Here is a 17,908-nt window from a genome sequence, read left to right on the forward strand (position 1 = left end):
TGTTTTTGTGGTTTATGGGGCTAGCAATAGGGTCTCCCACCTCCAAAAACCCCTTCCCTGAATTTTATGGACTTTGCTGCAGCTTTCTAGGCCATTTTATGGCTCCAAAATTCTGCTGTGGCAGCCTTCTTGGATTTCCCAATTTTAATTAAAAAGCCTCTGCCTGCAGATGATCTCTGCAGGTCATGTAGCGGGTGTGGAGAATGTATTAGCCGCCTATCCCAGCCGGCAGACACTGGATCCGGGTGAGTAATTGTCACAGAAAGCTTTTCAATGCATTGTTCGTTGTGAGGGATGACTGCTGGTCAATCTGATGGCTTTGGTGATGAACAAGAAAGCAGATTGCTTCTTCAGCCGAAGATTTGAGTCCAGAAGCACCAGTACAACTGTGGCCGGAGAAAGAGCTGTTGTTTGTGTTCCGCCCATGATAACATAACATAACAAATTCACTTATATATCGCAGTAACCTCTCAATTCAATGCGGTTAACAACAATTAAAGGAAGGGAGGCCAAAATGGCATTGAGTGCAGACTCCTGAGAGAGGCTCCATGCAGTTGGCTCCCTACTTGTGTCGTTGTCAGCGGCTTTTCTTGTATGTTATGGGAAAGAGGAAGGGAACCCTGCGCTCCAGTCCTCCAGCGGCGGTAGCGGCCCTGCATCGTTTGAGGCAGATGACTCTGCCGGTAGCTTTTTCTCCCTCTGGCGAACCTGTTTGCCCTACTTTGGGGAAGAGCCCGATGTCCTCGGGGGATCCTGGCTTCCCCTCTGACCAGGCGTATCTAAGCCCAGAGCAGCAGCTGGTCCCGCCCCAACCACACTGGTGCCTGGAAAGACTGAGTTAGCCGAGCCCAGAGTGGAGACCTTGGACCTCAGCATTGGACGGTCTCCTGCACCAACTTCAATAGGAGAAGGAGTGGTAGGAGATTCATTTCATCTACCAAGCACCGGAGTAGAGGTGAGAGGTGCTTCTGGTGTATCTTCCATCTAGTTTGGGGTGATTTGAAAAGCCTAAAAAGATTGATATGGAAGTGTTATGGCAAGCCATATCAGTAATGGATGCTAATCTCAAACTATCTTTTTCAACTTTAAATAATGACTGTGGAACTATTTTTTCCAAAGTTGAGCAATAAGGTTTAGCCCTTACAAAGGTAAATAAAAAGTTGGAGAAACAGGAAGAAAAGATTTGGGAAATGAAGGGAGTTGAAAATGAATTGGTGAAGGAAAGATCTTTTATGGCAAGGAAAAAATAACTTGAGACTTTTGAATTTTCCTAAGTGTCCTTTGATTTCTCCTTTGGAGATGGTAAGAAAATATTTTACAGAAATTCTTGCTATTCCAACGGACAATTTGCCTCCGATTGTGAGAGCTAATTACCTTCAAATGAAGAAACCTGCAGAGGTTTCTACCCCTAATGACTCAAGTTGACAAAGTGGTGGATATGAATTTAACAACGTTCCTGGAAAGTTCACTTGAGGTTATAACGGAAAGAAAAATCTTGCTGATAACTCTTGCTTTGGAAAGTGATAGAGAATATGTATTGCGTCTTTATTTCCAGCATATAAATGATCAGTTTTTGGGCTTAATGTGCGAATATTTCCTGACATGTCTCAGAGGTCCCAAAGGCGAAGAAAGGAATTCTTGGCATTAAGGCCAAGAGTCCTAGCCCTAGGAGGAATTTTTTTTGTAGAATCTAGGGAGGGTGCAGCATCTGTAACTTAAGATATGTAACTTGTCATAATATTGGCTATAGGATTAACGGTATATGACTGTTCTCTTGTTTATTATATTTTCCTTTTAATTTTTTTTTTTATTTCCTGTTGTCCTCTCTCAAATTATTGTGGTCTATATAAATGAACAGATATTTCATTTTCCTTTTCTTTCTTTCTTCTTGGAAATTATGGATCTGATTCAAGTTGTAATTATTATACTTGATTGTAAATAAGAAATGTGATAAAGAATTAAAAATCCCACCAACAATTAAGAGACTGTAGAAGCACAGATTATTATAATCCCATTCAGAATAATTTGTCAAATAAGTAAGATAAGAGCTAAAATTTATCATCAAAACAAAGAAGGGCTTTTCCCATGATCCAGCTAGGTATCTTTTATACAAACAACCTTTTACTGTAGGAAATGTAAATAATCTTAAATGCGGAGAAAAACATTTTCTGTTGGTAAATTTGAAGTAATCAATGATATAAATGAGTGTAAGACCCAATCCTGTCTTGTAGCCTAACTTGAATTATATTATTGCCTCCACTGGGAGCCAATTTAGTTTCTGATAGAATTTTGTCACATGATCAAATTTTTTAAAATTGAAAATCAGTTGAACAGCCATGTTCTGAATGATCTGCTTTTTACTGGAGGCTAGATAAATCCAGTAATCCAGGGTACTCAAAATCAATGATTGTACCAGTAATCTAAATGAGGAAAAATCAAAGTAGCTGGATCATCTGCAGAATAGCACTCCACTCAGGACTGGCAATCCTGGTAGCCTTGGATTGGCCGTGTCAGCCCTGGTTCACAGATCTGGTGTGCCTGCAGAGAGACAAGGGTCTCAAATTGCTGGTTCATCTGGATTTACTGTCGCATGGTCAGGTACCTATGGAGAATTCAGAACACTTTGGGCTTATGGCATGGCTCTTGAGCGTGTAGCTTTAGTTCAGAAAGGGTAAAGCTAGTTATCACTACTCTCCTTATAGCTAAGAAGCTGATGACAGTTGTGGGCTATGCTAAGACTTGGAAAATGTTTCAGCTTTGGTGTGCTAAAGAGAATTATGGAGCCCCTGAGGGGCTCCAATTTCAGTAGTCCTGACATTTATGTAAGCTAGACTCAAGAAGGGTCTAGCGGTTGGATCTCTTAAGGTTTCACTGGCTTCTCATCCATATATGAGCCAGATTTTTGAAAGGGGCACTCAGGTTACATCCTCCTGTAAGACAACCTTTTCCATCATGGAACCTTAATATTAATTTGCAGGGTCTTAGTAAGGCTCCGTATGAGCCTTTGCAGAAGGCATTACTGCTGGATCTTACGGATAAGACAGACTTTCTGGTGGCTATCCTCTTGGCAAGATGAGTCTTGGAGTTGCAGGCACTTTCATGCAGAGATCCCTTCCTCAAGGTTACAGAAGCTGGGGTATCTCTGCAAACAGTTCCTTCCTTTTTGCCAAAGATAGTTTTGGCTTTTCACGTCAATCAAGAAGTTCAACTGCCCGCATTCCAGCCCACGGGTTCAAAGAAACAAGACAAAGCGTTGAAGTTGCTGGATGTTGTAGGGAGTTCTCTGTTATCTAGAAGTGACAAATTACTTTCATCTATTCGATCATCTTTTCATCCTAACTGTTATGGCCAAAAGCCAGCACCTAAGGCTTCTGTTTCTAGATGGATTCACATGGCAATTTCGTCAGCTTATATTGGCTGTGGTAAACAGCTGCCAATATCTTTAAGATCACACTCCATGAGAAGTGTAGCTTCTTCATATCCCACCTAAGGAGATTTGTGGAGCAGCTACATGGGCCACACTTCATTCCTTTATAAAGTTTTACTTTTGGGTTCAAGGACTGCTTTGATATGTCCCATTTGTCAGGACTCGTATACCATGTGCACCAGAAGGGAAGATTAGGTTCTTACCTTGATAATCTTCTTTTTGCTAACAGGGCATATGAGTCCTGAAGCTGTCTTGTCAGTGTAATTATTCACCTACTTACTGTCTCAGATAATTATGTCTGTCTAGAACTTGAGATCTTCTCATACCAGTCAGATATTACACTTCTCCCTCCGTATTCGCGGTTTCAGGAATCATGGTTTTGATTATTTGCGGTTTTTAGCTTGCTGGCTCTTCCCCAAAAATTACGTCAGCTTGCATAGAGAAATCATAGAAACATAGAAACATAGAAAGATGACGGCAGATAAGGGCCATATAGCCCATCAAGTCTGCCCACACTATTTACCCACCCTCTTAAGTCTTCTGACCCCTTAAGTATAATTGTAATTATACTGTCACTCTACTGACCCGCTCATTTAAGTCCTAGTGACTCTATCCCTTGGCATGACCCCGTAGGGATCCCACATGGGTATCCCATTTGTTCTTGAAGTCTGGGATGCTGCGTGCCTCGACCACCTGCACTGGAAACTTGTTCCAATGCTCGATCACTCTCTCCGTGAAGAAGTACTTCCTTGCGTCTCCACGAAACTTCCCTCCCCTGAGTTTGAGCGGATGTCCTCTTGTGGTCGAGAGTCCCCTGAGAAGAAAGATATCCTCTTCCACCTCGACCCGTCCCGTGATGTACTTAAATGTCTCAATCATGTCTCCCCTCTCCCTACGCTCTTCAAGAGTGTAGAGCTGCAATTTGCTCAGTCTTTCCTCGTACGGGAGACCCTTTAGCCCCGAGATCATCCTGGTGGCCATCCGCTAAACCGACTCCATTCTGAGCACATCCTTACGGTAATGTGGCCTCCAGAATTGCACACAGTACTCCAGATGAGGTCTCACCATGGCTCTGTACAATGGCATCATGACTTCAGGTTTCCTGTTGACGAAGCTTCTCTTGATACAACCTATCATCTGCCGTGCTTTAGATGAAGCCTTCTCCACTTGAGTGGCTGCTTTCATGTCAGCACTGATGATTACTCCTAAGTCTCGTTCTGCCGTAGTCCTGGTTAAAGTTTCTCCATTCAGGGTGTAAGTTCTGCAAGGATTTCCGTTACCGAGATGCATGACCTTACATTTCTTGGCGTTAAAGCCCAGCTGCCACATCAAGGACCAACTTTCTAAAGTACGCAGGTCTTGCTCCATAGCATCTTGTAGATTATGGCCGTCTACTATATTGCATAGTTTGGCGTCATCAGCGAATAAGGTTACTTTGCCTTGAAGCCCTTGAGTCAGATCTCCAATGAATATGTTGAAGAGGAGTGGGCCCAGGACCGAACCCTGTGGCACTCCGCTAGTCACCTCCGACATTTTAGAGCGGGTACCGTTAACTACCACCCTCTGAAGTCTGCCATTAAGCCAATCTTTAACCCATGCAGTTAGAGTCTCTCCTAATCCCATCGATTTCATCTTGTTCAGCAGCCTGCGGTGTGGGACGCTGTCAAATGCTTTGCTGAAGTCCAGGTACACGACGTCCAAGGACTCTCCTGAGTCCAGTCTTCTTGTTACCCAGTCAAAGAAGTTGATTAGATTTGACTGGCATGACCTACCCTTGGTGAATCCATGTTGGCTGGGATCCCGGAGATTTCCCTCGTTCAGGATCGTATCTAATTTATACTTAATTAGTGTTTCCATGAGTTTACACACTATTGAGGTGAGGCTTACCGGTCTATAGTTTGCAGCCTCAGCCTTGCAACCCTTTTTATGTAGAGGAATGACGTTGGCTGTTTTCCAATCTAACGGAACTTTCCCCGTACTTAGTGAGAGATTGAAGAGCACTGCTAACGGTTCCGCCAGAACGTCTCTCAATTCTCTAAGCACTCTTGGGTGTAAATTGTCTGGTCCCATGGCCTTGTTTACCTTTAGCCTTGCCAGTTCGTTGTAAACGTCCCCAGGTGTGAACTCAAAATTCTGAAATGGGTCATCCACGTCTTGTTTTATCATCAACTGTGGTCCGTGTCCCGGTGCTTCGCAGGTGAAGACTGAGCAGAAATATTCATTTAGTAGTTCTGCTTTTTCTGAATCCGCCACCGTGTAGTTCCCGTCCGGTTGTCTAAGGCGTACTATACCGTCTGTATTCCTTTTCCTATCACTGATATACCTAAAGAAGGATTTGTCCCCTTTTTTAATGTTCTTTGCCAGAGTTTCTTCCACTCGAAGTTTGGCCTCCCTAACTGCTGTTTTGACCGTTGCAGATCTGATCTTATATTCTACTTTAGTTTCTCTTCTCTGCGTATGTTTGTAGGAAAGAAATGCTTTTTTCTTTTCCTTAATGAGGTGCGAGATCTCTTCAGTGAACCATTGGGGTTTGTTGTTTCTTTGTCGTTTATCTACTGATTTTATGTAGCGATTAGTTGCTTCGTGTATGGATGATTTTAGGTACGACCACATAGTTTCCACATTGCTGGTCCCTGCATGGTCCTGCAGCGTCTGATGAACGAAATCCCCCATGCGTGCGAAGTCGGTGCCCCGGAATTGGAGCACCTTTGTTTTTGTAATTGATTTAGGGGATCCTTTCCCAAGGTTGAACCATACCATGTTATGATCGCTGGAGGCTAGCGATTCTCCTACCGAGACCTCTGAGACGCTTTCCCCGTTGGTGAGTACCAGGTCTAGGATCGCCTGGGCTCTAGTGGGTTCCGTTACCATCTGTCTGAGATGTACTCCTTTTATGGAGGTCAAAAGCCTCCTGCTGCTGCTGGTTGTTGCTGAAAATGTGGTCCAGTCTGCATCAGGCATGTTGAAGTCCCCTAGCAGTATAGTGTCGCCCCGTAGAGTTATATTCTCTATGTCTTCAATTAATTCTGCGTCCATGTCTTCTGGTTGTCTTGGAGGTCTGTATACCACTCCAAGATACAGGCATTTTTTGCCACCTCTTGCCAGATTTACCCAGAGGGATTCCCCGGTATACTTGACATCAGTGATCCTGGTGGTTTTGATGTCCTCTTTAATGTATAGTGCTACCCCTCCACCTAACCTGCCCTCTCTGTCCTGACGAAGTAAATTGTACCCCGGTATAGCCATATCCCACCCATGTGCGTCCGTGAACCAAGTCTCAGATATTGCCACCACGTCCAGGTTGGCATCCCTTATTTCAGTTTCCAGTTCTAGAATTTTATTGCCTAAACTGTGTGCATTAACATACATGGCCCTCCACACTTTGTGTTTGCTGAGTCCCTGTAAGGCTATTCCTGACTGAGTCTGTGTGACTCCTAGAGAACTGTTTGCATATTGGGTCCTTACCTCGGAAACAGAGTGTCGACTCGTCCCATCAGGATAGTTCCTTTCCACACCAGTATATGAGTAGGTCCCCTCCCCCAACTTACCTAGTTTAAAGCCCTGCGAATCAGGCGGGCTAGTCGGTGTCCGAAGACGTTCTTACCTCTGCTGGTCAAATGGAGTCCGTCTGGTCCCTGTAGTCCCTGCAGCGCCTCTCTATGATCCAGGAATCCGAAGTTCATATCTCGACACCATCCTTGTAGCCATTCGTTCGTTCTCCGGATGCATTCATCTCTGGCTCTTCCCTTGCCTCTAACTGGGAGGATTGATGAGAAGACTATCTGCGCACTTGTCTGCTTCAGCCTCTCACCCAAGGCTCCGAAGTCTCTGGTGATGGTCTCTGGGGTGTTCCTGGCAGTGTCATTCGTACCTATATGGATAAGAAGCATAGGAAAATGGTCATGAGGTGTAAGTAGTTTATCCAGGCTGGTGGTGACGTCCCGTATTTTGGCTCCAGGCAGACAGCAAACCTCTCTTGAGTGAGCATCCGGTCTGCAGATTGGTCCCTCGGTGCCCCTCAGCTTGGAGTCCCCAATGACTATAACTCTGCGCTTCTTCCGTTGTGGAGGGGGAAGTCGGTCAGCAGATGGGGTTGCGTGTTGGGCCTGCTCCTGTTCTACGTGCTGGGCCTGCTCCTGTACCTCGTCGGCGGCTTCTTCCTGAAGAATCTGGAATCTATTCTTCAGGACGAGTTGAGGGGTTGATTCCAAGCATTTACAGAGAAAATCGCCGATTCCCAGCACTTTCTTCACTGTGTTTTGCATCTCCTTCAGGAACAGGCCAGGTCTCCCACCATGTTCTTCGTGGTTTCACCATATTCACGATGGTTTTTAATAGAAAACAGCGAATAACATGAAAAAGTTATTTGCGGGTTGTTATTCGTGGGTCTGTTAATCCCCTGTCACAGCGAATACGGAGGGAGAAGTGTATAAGTATGAGGCCATTTTATCGTTACAAATGCAATTTGAGAGTATACAAGCTACTTAAATGTTAATGCTAGTTGCACTCAGATAGATAGCTTGGTAAATGATATGTTTTGATTAACATTGTTCATTATAACTTGTTACAGAGAAGAACAGAAGGGTCTTGTCAAGAAAGTTCCCCATATCCCTCCTATTGCTGTGGTTATTGACTGCTTTGATTCAAACAGAAAAGATGCAGTACAGCACACTGAGGAATGGGGGAAGAGCTGAAGAAATTGTAATTCCTTCTGCACAGCTCATGGTCAGGACTCGTATGCCCTATTACCAGAAAGAAGATTATCGAGGTAAGAACCTAATCTTCCCATCTCCCTTGTTACAGGGAAGGAGCTATGCCATCTTGATAAATCTTTGGAAAAGAAAAACCTTCCAAAACTAAACCAGGTGAGCCTGAAGCCAAGTGCTCAACCAGTACACCATCGGCGCTACTTTCAGGACCACTGGCGCACCCGCTACTTAGTGGAGTATGACTGGCGTAGTGACAAGATGGTGTGCTTGGTGTGCGGAATGTCCATGGGCTCCAAGAGAATTTGTACCATCAAGCGCCATGCCCAGAGGCGCCACCCCAGCTCTCTAACATTCAGCACAGAGAAGAGGCAGCGGTTGCTGGAGCGCTGGCTGAGGGGAGACACCCACCACACTGGACAGAAAACCAAACAGCATTACACTGCAAAGCAAGAAGTTAGTGATAAAGAACAGGAGCCTGAGAGCACTGTACAGATTTCCACTGGGGGCTCTTGCTCTGAAAAGCCAGAAGCCCTGGGTCCTTAAGCAGGTTAGCTTTGGCAGTTTTCTGATTTTTAGTACATTTTGTTAAAATTCTTCTGTAAAAGAATTCCTGGGGTGTCTATATAGATGCTGTCTAGGTAAAGTGTGTGTGTGGGGGATGACAGCAGTGTTGAATGAATGCCATGCCACTACCTAGCCCCTGAAAATCGGTTGTTTCCTGTTTTTAATAACCTCTTTTTTTTTCTGACTGTGAAATGTGATTGAGCCCTTTCAATTCTTTGCAAAAGGAACTCATAAAAGATAGTATAACGAACAAAATTTGAACAGTATTAACAGAATAACCTTCTATGTCCTTTGGAATAGGCAGCACTAGTCCTGGCTTTCACACTGTCACCTGCTTTTTAGGAGAAGCAGCAAGTCCGCTGCAGTAAATGGAGCTGGTTTATATCTTCCTGGTAGTCTCCACTCCACTCTCTGCCCCTCCCCCTGACAGACCTTATGCAGGGACTGAGTAATACAATCAGCACATTATTGGATTCAGAAGTATTTTGTTCTAAAATATAACTGGATTTTTGCTTGCTTCCTCTCAGCACCATCCCAAGATTGGTGTGGCTCTTCTTTTCCCCACTGAGCCAGTCTGCCACTTCTGGGCAAAATTCTCAAGCAAGTTCTTGGAGGAAATTTCCCTCTTTTCTGGAAAATTTGGGTCTTGGACGTGCCCCTAAGTGACGTGTCTCTTGTTTAATTTTTTTTTTTTGGGGGGAGGGGGAATATAAAGAAACTTCATAATTTTACTTGGTGCTTGGATGGTATATATAGTAACATAGTAAATGACGGCAGATAAAGCCCTGAACGATCCATCCAGTCTGCCCATTAGTTATGCCAATTAAAAATACATGATTAAATAACTTGTTTCTTCTTTGATATTTCTGCATCGTGGACTGTAAAGTCCTAGGTTCCAAATGCTGAAGTTGCCATCCAAGCTCACTCTAGCCTATTTGCAGTTATCCTGTTTGCAGGATAACTACCAAAAAGTCTGACCAGTAACATCCTCATCTTCCAAGTTAGTGGAGTTCCCATTGATGCCCTCCCCAGCCCATCCTACTCCAAATCACCCCTTACCATTTTCAACAAAAAGAAGTATGAGAAGAGACTGGAAAACCTAAATATGTATTCTCTGGAGGAGAGGATAGACAGGGGAGATATGATACAGATGTTTAAATACTTGAAAAGTATTAATATAGAACCAAATCTTTTCAAGAGAAGAGTAGATGATAAACTAGGGGGCATAATTTGAGGTTGCAGGGAGGAAGACTTAGAAGCAATGCTAAGAAATTATTTTTCATGGAGAGGGTGGTAGATAACAGCTGTGGACTTGCAGGTTAGGTCTGAAAAAAGGCAGCAAAGATGTTATCTCCCACCCCCAAACATGCAGGAATGAGGAGGAGAAATAAAACCAATGTGCTTGCTGGCAACATTCATTTGTTTGGTTTTTAGGAAAAATTTTAAAGGACTTTTATAAAGTAACTGAAGTTTTTACATGGAGGGACTACAGTTGGTGTTACTATTTTTACAGCGGCAACTGCTCCAAGTGACCTTTTCTCACTGGAAAGGAGTTTTCAGACCTGTTGTTGGCTCAGCGTTTCATTAAAAAATTTAAGAATTATGTTACTAGTGTTAGATTTCTTTTGTCCCTTCTCAACCACTACCAAAGATTGTTCCCCTTCTCTTCTGTTATACAAATTCTTTAAATTCTGTAAACTAAACATCCATCCCACCATTGATACCTCTTCCAGTTCAGGGCTCTGGTGTTAAGAGTTTCTGCAAAGGGGTATGGAGTCCTTTTTGGTTAGCTTTTTGTTCTCAGGAAAATCAGAAAAACAATGTGGTAGGGTTCAAGAGCTGTGACAGAATTTGCTCAGTTTCAGTGTACCGTATATACTCTATTATCCCAGGACAAGCAGACAGCATATTCTCTACATGTGGGTGACGTCACTGATGGAGCCCCCTAGCGGACGTTTTCACAAGCAGACTTGCTTGAAGACTTTCAAGCTTGCGAATGTACTGCGCATGCGCGAGTGCATCTCCCGCCCGACTCATGGCATGCATCTCCTCAGCGTGTCCTCTTCAGTTCTAAGTTTTCTGCGGAGCCAGAAACCCTGCTCCCTTGCTCTGCGCGAATTCATAGTGCCTCTTTGCACCGCAGCTTGCTTTTTTGCTTTCGGGTGAGTCGCTGTTCTGCACATCTTTGTTTTGTACAAGTTCCTTCCTATTTCTTTTTTCTGACCAGGTGGTCGGTTTTTGTCAGGCCACCTGGCCTTGCGGGGCCGCAGCTGTATTTTGTCCTATGTCCCGGCCTCTGACCAGGTTTAAGAACTGCACTAAGTGCAACCGGGTGATCTCCATCACTGACCCCCATCGTTGGTGCATGGAGTGCCTGGGTGCTGAACATCGAGCTGAGTCTTGACCGCGTTGCTACCCTCCAACCGCGGGCTATTCGTTGGCATGTGGCCAAGATTCTTCAACTTTTTGGCCTCATGGAACCCAAGTGGTCAACCTCGGCCTTGGCCCTAGTTGTCGGGGCCTCGGCTTCGAAGACCTCGATGAAGTCGCCCTCAACCTCGAAGACATCGGCTCCGCCTGCCGCCTCGGTTTTGGGTAAGTCTCCTCTTCCCTCCTCAGGTGTGCTGGCGAAGAAGCCAACCTTGGAGTCTCTTGCGAGTGCCGCATCTTCGGCCTCATCGAGACATCATTCGAAAGGTGCCTCCTCAAGTAAGGAATACTCTTCCTTGAGGTCACCCTTGAAAGAGCGCACTGCTGCATCTCAACTCCAGCATCCTATGATTTCAGTGCCTATGTTCGAGGACATGCTCAAGGCTATCCTTACGACGCAGATTTTCTCGGTTCTGGGTCAACTAGCTCTGGCCTTGGCCCGGCCTCCATCTGACCAGTTTGGGCGTTCCCCTATGGTTGCTCAGGGTCAGTCCCTCAAGTCTTGCAGGTTGCCCTCAAGCAATTCTTCGCCTGATTCAAGGCCTGAGACTTTACCGGTGTCCCGGGCGAGACCCTGTACTGTGCCTTCCTCTTCTTCGAAGCGGCAGAGGACTTCTCCACCTCGAGGCAGGTCCCCATCTGCTCGTTCTTCGGGGCCCCTTGTGGTCTCGTCTGGGGGCTCCGACCCTTGTCTGAATGCTTCTCCACCGGTCTCTTCGGGGTGGAGATTTTCTGCTTTAGCGCACGTCAGGAACTCCTCCTGCACGCCTACATTTCCAAAGCTTCAGATGGTGGTTCCTTGGACGCCGGGGTCCTCCACAATTCGTCTGCAGCGGGGTCGTTCTTCGACACCCCTGTGGGAGTGTAGCAGTGCCTCCTCAAGCTCGGGACTCGGAGGCCCCTGCTTATTATTCCAGGGAAGTCTCCCCCTCTTTCTTGGCTGCCTCGAGATCTAGGTCTTCCTTGCCTCTGGAGGATGAGTCTTCTTCTCATACCTCCTCCTTTACCCAGTTTGTTTCGGACATGGGTCGGGCTCTTAAGCTTGATCTCCAATCCGAGTCCCGGTATACTCAGGAGTATTTGGAGATGGGGCTTCCTCATCCGCCTCAGGAAGCTTTGCGCTTGCCCTTGCATCAGGTGCTCCGGTAAACTTTCCTTCAGAATCTGGAGACTCCTTATGCTGTCACTGCCATTCCCTCCAAGATGGAGTCTCGTTACTGGATGGTGCCGGTCAAGGGCTTCGAATGTGCACAGATTTCCCATCAGTCTCTAGTGGTCGAGTCTCCTTGAAGAAATCTAACCCGTCCAAGGTCTACGCGGCTGTCCCTCTGGGCAGGGAAGGGCGTACGATGGACAAATTTGGTCGCCGCCTCTATCAGAACTCGATGATGGCGAACCGGGTTCTCAATTATAATTTCACCTTCACGTCCTATCTCAGGTACTATGTGGACGCTCTCCTCGTTCCAGTCTGACATGTCTGCTCCTCGTAGGCAGGTGTTCCGTCTGCTTCATGAGACTCTTTCTCAGCTCTGTCTCTATATGTTTCAGGCGGCTTACGACACCATTGAACTGTCCTCGAGAGTCACGGCCTTTGCGGTCGCCATGCGTTGCCTAGCCTGGCTCCGGATTGTGGACATGGATCTCAACCTCCAGGATCATCTGGCTAACCCCTTGTGTGGGGAACGAGCTGTTTGATGACTCCATTGAGGCTGCCATTAAGTGCCTGTCGGAGCATGAGCAGTCTTTTGCCTCCTTGGTGAGGCTCAAGTTGAAAACTCCGCCGGCTCATTAGTACAAGATTCCTCTTCGGCGATATCCGCAGAAGTCCACTCCTGCATTCTCTCACCCACCCCAGAGGCGCCTGCAGCAACAGCAGCAGCGTCCTCATAAGACTCAGCCGCCCACTCCATCGAAGCCTGGGCCGTCTTTTTGACAATTCCTATCTGAGCCTGCCAGCTCCCTTCCTCCTGGAGCCCTCACCTCTTCCCATCGGGGGACGCCTTCATCATTTCTATCCGCAGTGGGAGAAACTTACCACAGACCTGTGGGTCCTTTCCATCGTCCGGGAGGGGTACTCCCTTCGCTTCACTCGGGTACCCCCGAATCTTCCGCCCGGAGAGGTTTCTTCTCCCCGGTCGCACCTTTCCCTTCTTCTGTGGGAAGCGCAGGCCTTCCTGCGCCTCAGGACGGTCAAGGAGGTTCCTCTGGATCAGCTCAACACGGGGTTTTACTCCCAGTTCTTTCTGGTCCCCAAGAAGACGGGAGACCTGTGTCCGATCCTGGACCTCGGGGCTCTGAACAAATTTCTGGTCAAGGAAAAGTTCTGGATGCTCACTCTTCCTATGTTGTATCCCCTGATGGCCGTCAGGGACTGGCTGTGCTCTTTGGATCTCAAGGAGGCCTATATGCACGTGCCGATTCATCCATCTTCTCGACGGTATCTGAGATTCAGGGTGGGGGATCTCCACCTCCAATACCGTGTTCTTCCCTTCGGTCTGGCTGCCTTCCCGAGGGTGTTCACGAAGTGCCTGGTAGTAGTGGCCATGGCCCTTCGCCTGCAGGGGCTTCAGGTGTTTCCCTACCTTGACGATTGGCTCATCAAGGCCTCGTCCCGCCAGGCGGTTCTGAGGGTGACAAATCAAACTATCTCGCTCCTTCAGAATCTCGGCTTCGAGGTGAACTTTCCGAAATCCCAGCTTTGTCTGTCTCAGTCCCTCAAATTTATTGGGGCGGTACTGGACACTTGTCGTCTTCTCTCCTTCTTGCCTCATCCGGAGGCCCTTATCCATCTTTGTCGAAAGGTGGCTCTCCTGTCCTCGGTCCCGGCCCGTCTCATGATGGTCCTGCTCGGTCACATGGCTTCCACAGTTCACATGACTCCTTTTGCCAGACTTCACCTCCGCATTCCTCAGTGGACTCTGGCATCTCGGTGGAGCCAGGATCCGGGATCCGGTGTCTCGACACATTGTAGTGACTCCTTTGTTGAAATAGTCTCTCCGTTAGTGGATACTCTCTACCAATCTTTCCAGAGGTTTGTTTTGCGCTCCTCCTACGCAGAGGGTTCTCACGACGGACTCGTTGGCCTATGTTTGGGGGGCGCATCTGGATGGTCTTCGCACCCAGGGACTTTGGTCCAGTGCGGACCGTCTGTTACATCAATCTGCTGGAGCTCAGAGCGGTGTTCAACGCTTTGAAGGCTTTCCGTCATCTGCTTCACGGCAGTGTCGTGCTGGTGCACACGGACAACCAGGTCGCCATGTATTGTATCAACAAACAGGGTGGCCCGGGATCTCTCTCCCTTTGCCAGGAGGCGATGTTGCTCTGGGATTGGGCGATCCGCCACAACATCTTTCTCAGGGTGGTCTACATTCAGGGCCACCAGAACTACCTGGCGGACAAGTTGAGTCGCCTTCTGCAGCCTCACAAATGGTCTCTCCATGCCTCGACTCTGCATCAGGTGTTTGCTTGGTGGGGGACTCTGGATGTCGATCTGTTTGCGTCCCCCCTCAATCACAAGTTGCCTCGCTTCTGCTCCAGGATCTACACCCCGCACCGGAGCGAGGCAGATGCCTTCCTTCTGGACTGGACGAACCTTTTTCTGTATGCGTTCCCTCCATTCCTTCTGATCCTGAAGACTCTCGTCATGCTCAAGTCCACTCATGCCACCATGATTCTGATTTCTCCTCGGTGGCCCAGACAACCATAGTTCTTCCTTCTGCTGCAACTCAGTGTCAGGGAGCCTCTTCTTCTGCCTGTTTTTCCTTAGCTGCTTACGCAGAGTCGAGGATCTCTACTTCATCCCAACCTGCAGTCTCTTCACTTAACAGCTTGGTTTTCAAGACTTGATGGCCTCTTTCCAGTTGTCTCAGTCGGTCCTGGATGTTCTTGAGGCGTCTTCGAAGGTATCCACTCGCCAATGTTACCGTCAGAAGTGGACCCGTTTTTCGTCTTGGTGTGCTACGCAGTGTCAGGAGCCGCACTCTGCCTCCTTGTCTTCTGTGCTGGATTATCTGTTGCACTTGTTTGGTGCTGGTCTCAAATCCACATCTATTCGAGTCCACCTCAGTGCCATTGCTGCTTTTCATCAGCCGATTGACGGGAAACCTCTCTCTGTTCATCCTGTGGTCTTTTCATGTTCGTCCTCCCCTTAAACCTCCACTGGTGGTTTAGGACCTTAACGTGGTTCTTTCTCTTTTGATGAAGCCTCTGTTTGAGCCGCTTGCTCGGGCTCACTTGAAGTATCTCACTTGGAAAGTTGTGTTTCTCATTGCGCTCACTTCTACTCACAGGGTCAGTGAGCTCCAGGCTTTGGTTGGTGTCAGACACGCCTTTCACTGTTTTCCATCATGATAAGGTGGTTCTCCGTACGCATCCTAAATTCTTTCCTAAGGTTGTTTTGGACTTTCATATTAACCAGTCCGTGGTTCTTTCGGTGTTTTTTCCGAAGCCCCACTCTCATCCTGGAGAAGTAGCTTTGCATACTCTTGATTGCAAGCTTGCGCTGGCCTTTTACTTGAAGCGCACTGCTCCTCATAGGTTTGCTCCCCAGCTTTTCGTTTCTTTTGACCCCAATCGTTTGGGGCGCCCTGTTTCACAGCGGACCATTTCTAACTGGTTGGCCGCTTGTATCTCCTTCTGTTACGCTCAGGCTGGTCTCTCCCTGCCGGGTCGAGTTACGGGGCACAATGTCAGAGCAATGGCGGCGTCTGTTGCTTTCCTCCGGTTGACCCCGTTGGAGGAAATCTGCAAGGCTGCCACTTGGTCCTCAGTTCATACTTTCACCTCTCACTACTGTCTGGATGCTTTCTCCAGGCGTGACAGCCATTTTGGCCAGTCCGTTTTGCAACATCTGTTTTCCTAGTTTGCCAACTCTCCCACCTTCCCTATCTCGTGAGCTTGGAGGTCACCCACATGTAGAGAATATGTTGCCTGCTTGTCCTGGGATAAAGCACAGTTACTTACCGTAACAGGTGTTATCCAGAGAAAGCAGGCAGATATTCTCGCAACCCATCCACCTCCCCGAGGTTGGCTTCTTTGCTTGCTATCTAAACTGAGGACACACTGAAGAGACGCATGCCCTGAGTCGGGCGGGAGGGGCACTCGCGCATGCGCAGAACATTCACAAGCTTGAAGGTCTTCAAGCAAGCCTGCTTGCGAAAACATTCACTAGGGGGCTCCATCAGTGACGTCACCCACATGTAGAGAATATCTGCCTGCTGTCCCTGGATAACACCTGTTACGGTAAGTAACTGCTATATAAGTTGATCCGAATATAAGTTGAGACCCCCATCCCCCCTCAAAAAAGGAGAAAAATGGTTGACTCGACTATAAGTTAAACAGCTTAATATTCAAGTGCCCTGCCCTGTCAGGCTCTGCACCCAGCCCCCTTCTCTCCCTCCCGTCAGATACTGCACCCATCCCTCTTCCCTCTCTCCCTCCCTGTCAGGCTCTACACCCAGCCCCCTTCCCTCCCAACCCCTGTCAAGCTCTGCACCCTGCCCTCTTCCTTCCCTCCCCTGTCAGACTCTGCACTCAGCCCCCCTCCCTCCCAGGCTCTTCACCCTGTCCCCCCTCCCTGCCCTGTCCTCGTACCTCCTTTGCTGATCCCTGGTGGTCCAGAGGTGCAGTGGGCAGGAGCGACTTTCCATGCTCCTGCCCCGCTGCTAACCTGGTCAGTGGTGGCTGCTGCAAGATCAAGTTTCTTCAGCCGCTGAACGGCACCAAGCAGGAGCATGCTTTGGCGCTGCTGCTCAGTGCTGAGCAGCTTCCTGACTGGCTCCCGCAAATTCTTGTGAGAATTAACTCCAAAAGAAGAGCTTGGTTGCAAACAAATTAAAGTCTGTTTTTCCACCTTAACTTTAAACTCAAGGAGGGAAAGATCTCAGACACCCCACTGAAATTCAGCATATAATGCTTGTGGCTGGGGTTGTGTCTCCTTCAATTACCTCTTTCCGTATGGACGGCTAGTATGGACATATCTCTGAAGCATGACATAAGCAAAGTTTATTGAAGGAAAAAGTCTGCACAGGAAGCATACAAGGCTTCCCTCGTAATTAGAATGGGATTGCATGTAGAGAATGACACGGTGGCGGTTTACCCGCGGCCACCGCATTTTAGCCACGGGTCACCCGCCGAAAACGGGGAAGAAAACTAGCAGTCGCTGCGGCGACGGGGACAAGGCCATTCACCACCCGCGGGGCAGTGAATGGTCTTGTCCCCGCAGTGAGGCATGAAGGATCGCGCGGTCCCCGCAGCTCACACCCGCCTGTCCAATCGATTCTAGTGTTTAGCCAGCTCTCTCCCTTCTCCTCACCTTAGTTTGTAGATTTTCTTTTTCGGCGCGATCTTCTGCTCTGACGCAACCGGAAACAGGAAGTTGCAGCAGAGCAGAAGATTGAACACTGAGCAGCCGCGCGTGCAGGTCGCCGAAAAAGAAAACCTATAAACTAAGGTGAGGAGAAGGGAGAGAGCTGGCTAAACACTAGGATCGATTGGGCAGGCGGGTGGTGGCTGCGGGGACCGTGCGATCGCTAGTGTTCCCGGCTCAAATTGGAAGGAGGGAGTGAAAGGGAAAAGGATTCTGGGCCAAGGGGATGAAGTCGGAAAGAAAAACCCACAGCAGGAAAGAAAGGGAAGGACAGGCAGGTGAGCCAGACGCTAGAAGCAGGGGGGGGGGAAGAAAGAGGGAAAAAAGCTAGATGGGGTTGAAAAGAAGAGACACACTGGTATGGAAGAGGAAGATAGGGGAAATCTGGACACAGGAAGGTAACAGAAAGGG

At 47.8% G+C, this 17,908-nt stretch overlaps 1 protein-coding gene across 4 annotated transcripts in view; it reads left to right on the top strand.

Annotated features, from left to right (window-relative positions):
* LOC117365011 overlaps positions 1–9,491 on the top strand; it is a 127,806-nt gene extending 118,315 nt beyond the window's left edge. For all 4 annotated transcript variants that reach the window (XM_033954832.1, XM_033954833.1, XM_033954834.1 and 1 more), the window contains one exon: positions 8,231–9,491. In XM_033954832.1, coding sequence (XP_033810723.1) covers positions 8,231–8,679 — 449 coding nt within the window. In that variant the 3' untranslated portion in view covers positions 8,680–9,491. The remainder of the gene's footprint in view (positions 1–8,230) is intronic.
* Positions 9,492–17,908: the final 8,417 nt, after the last annotated feature.

This window comes from Geotrypetes seraphini, chromosome 8 (assembly GCF_902459505.1).
Source record: "Geotrypetes seraphini chromosome 8, aGeoSer1.1, whole genome shotgun sequence".
In the NCBI taxonomy this organism is placed as follows: domain Eukaryota; kingdom Metazoa; phylum Chordata; class Amphibia; order Gymnophiona; family Dermophiidae; genus Geotrypetes; species Geotrypetes seraphini.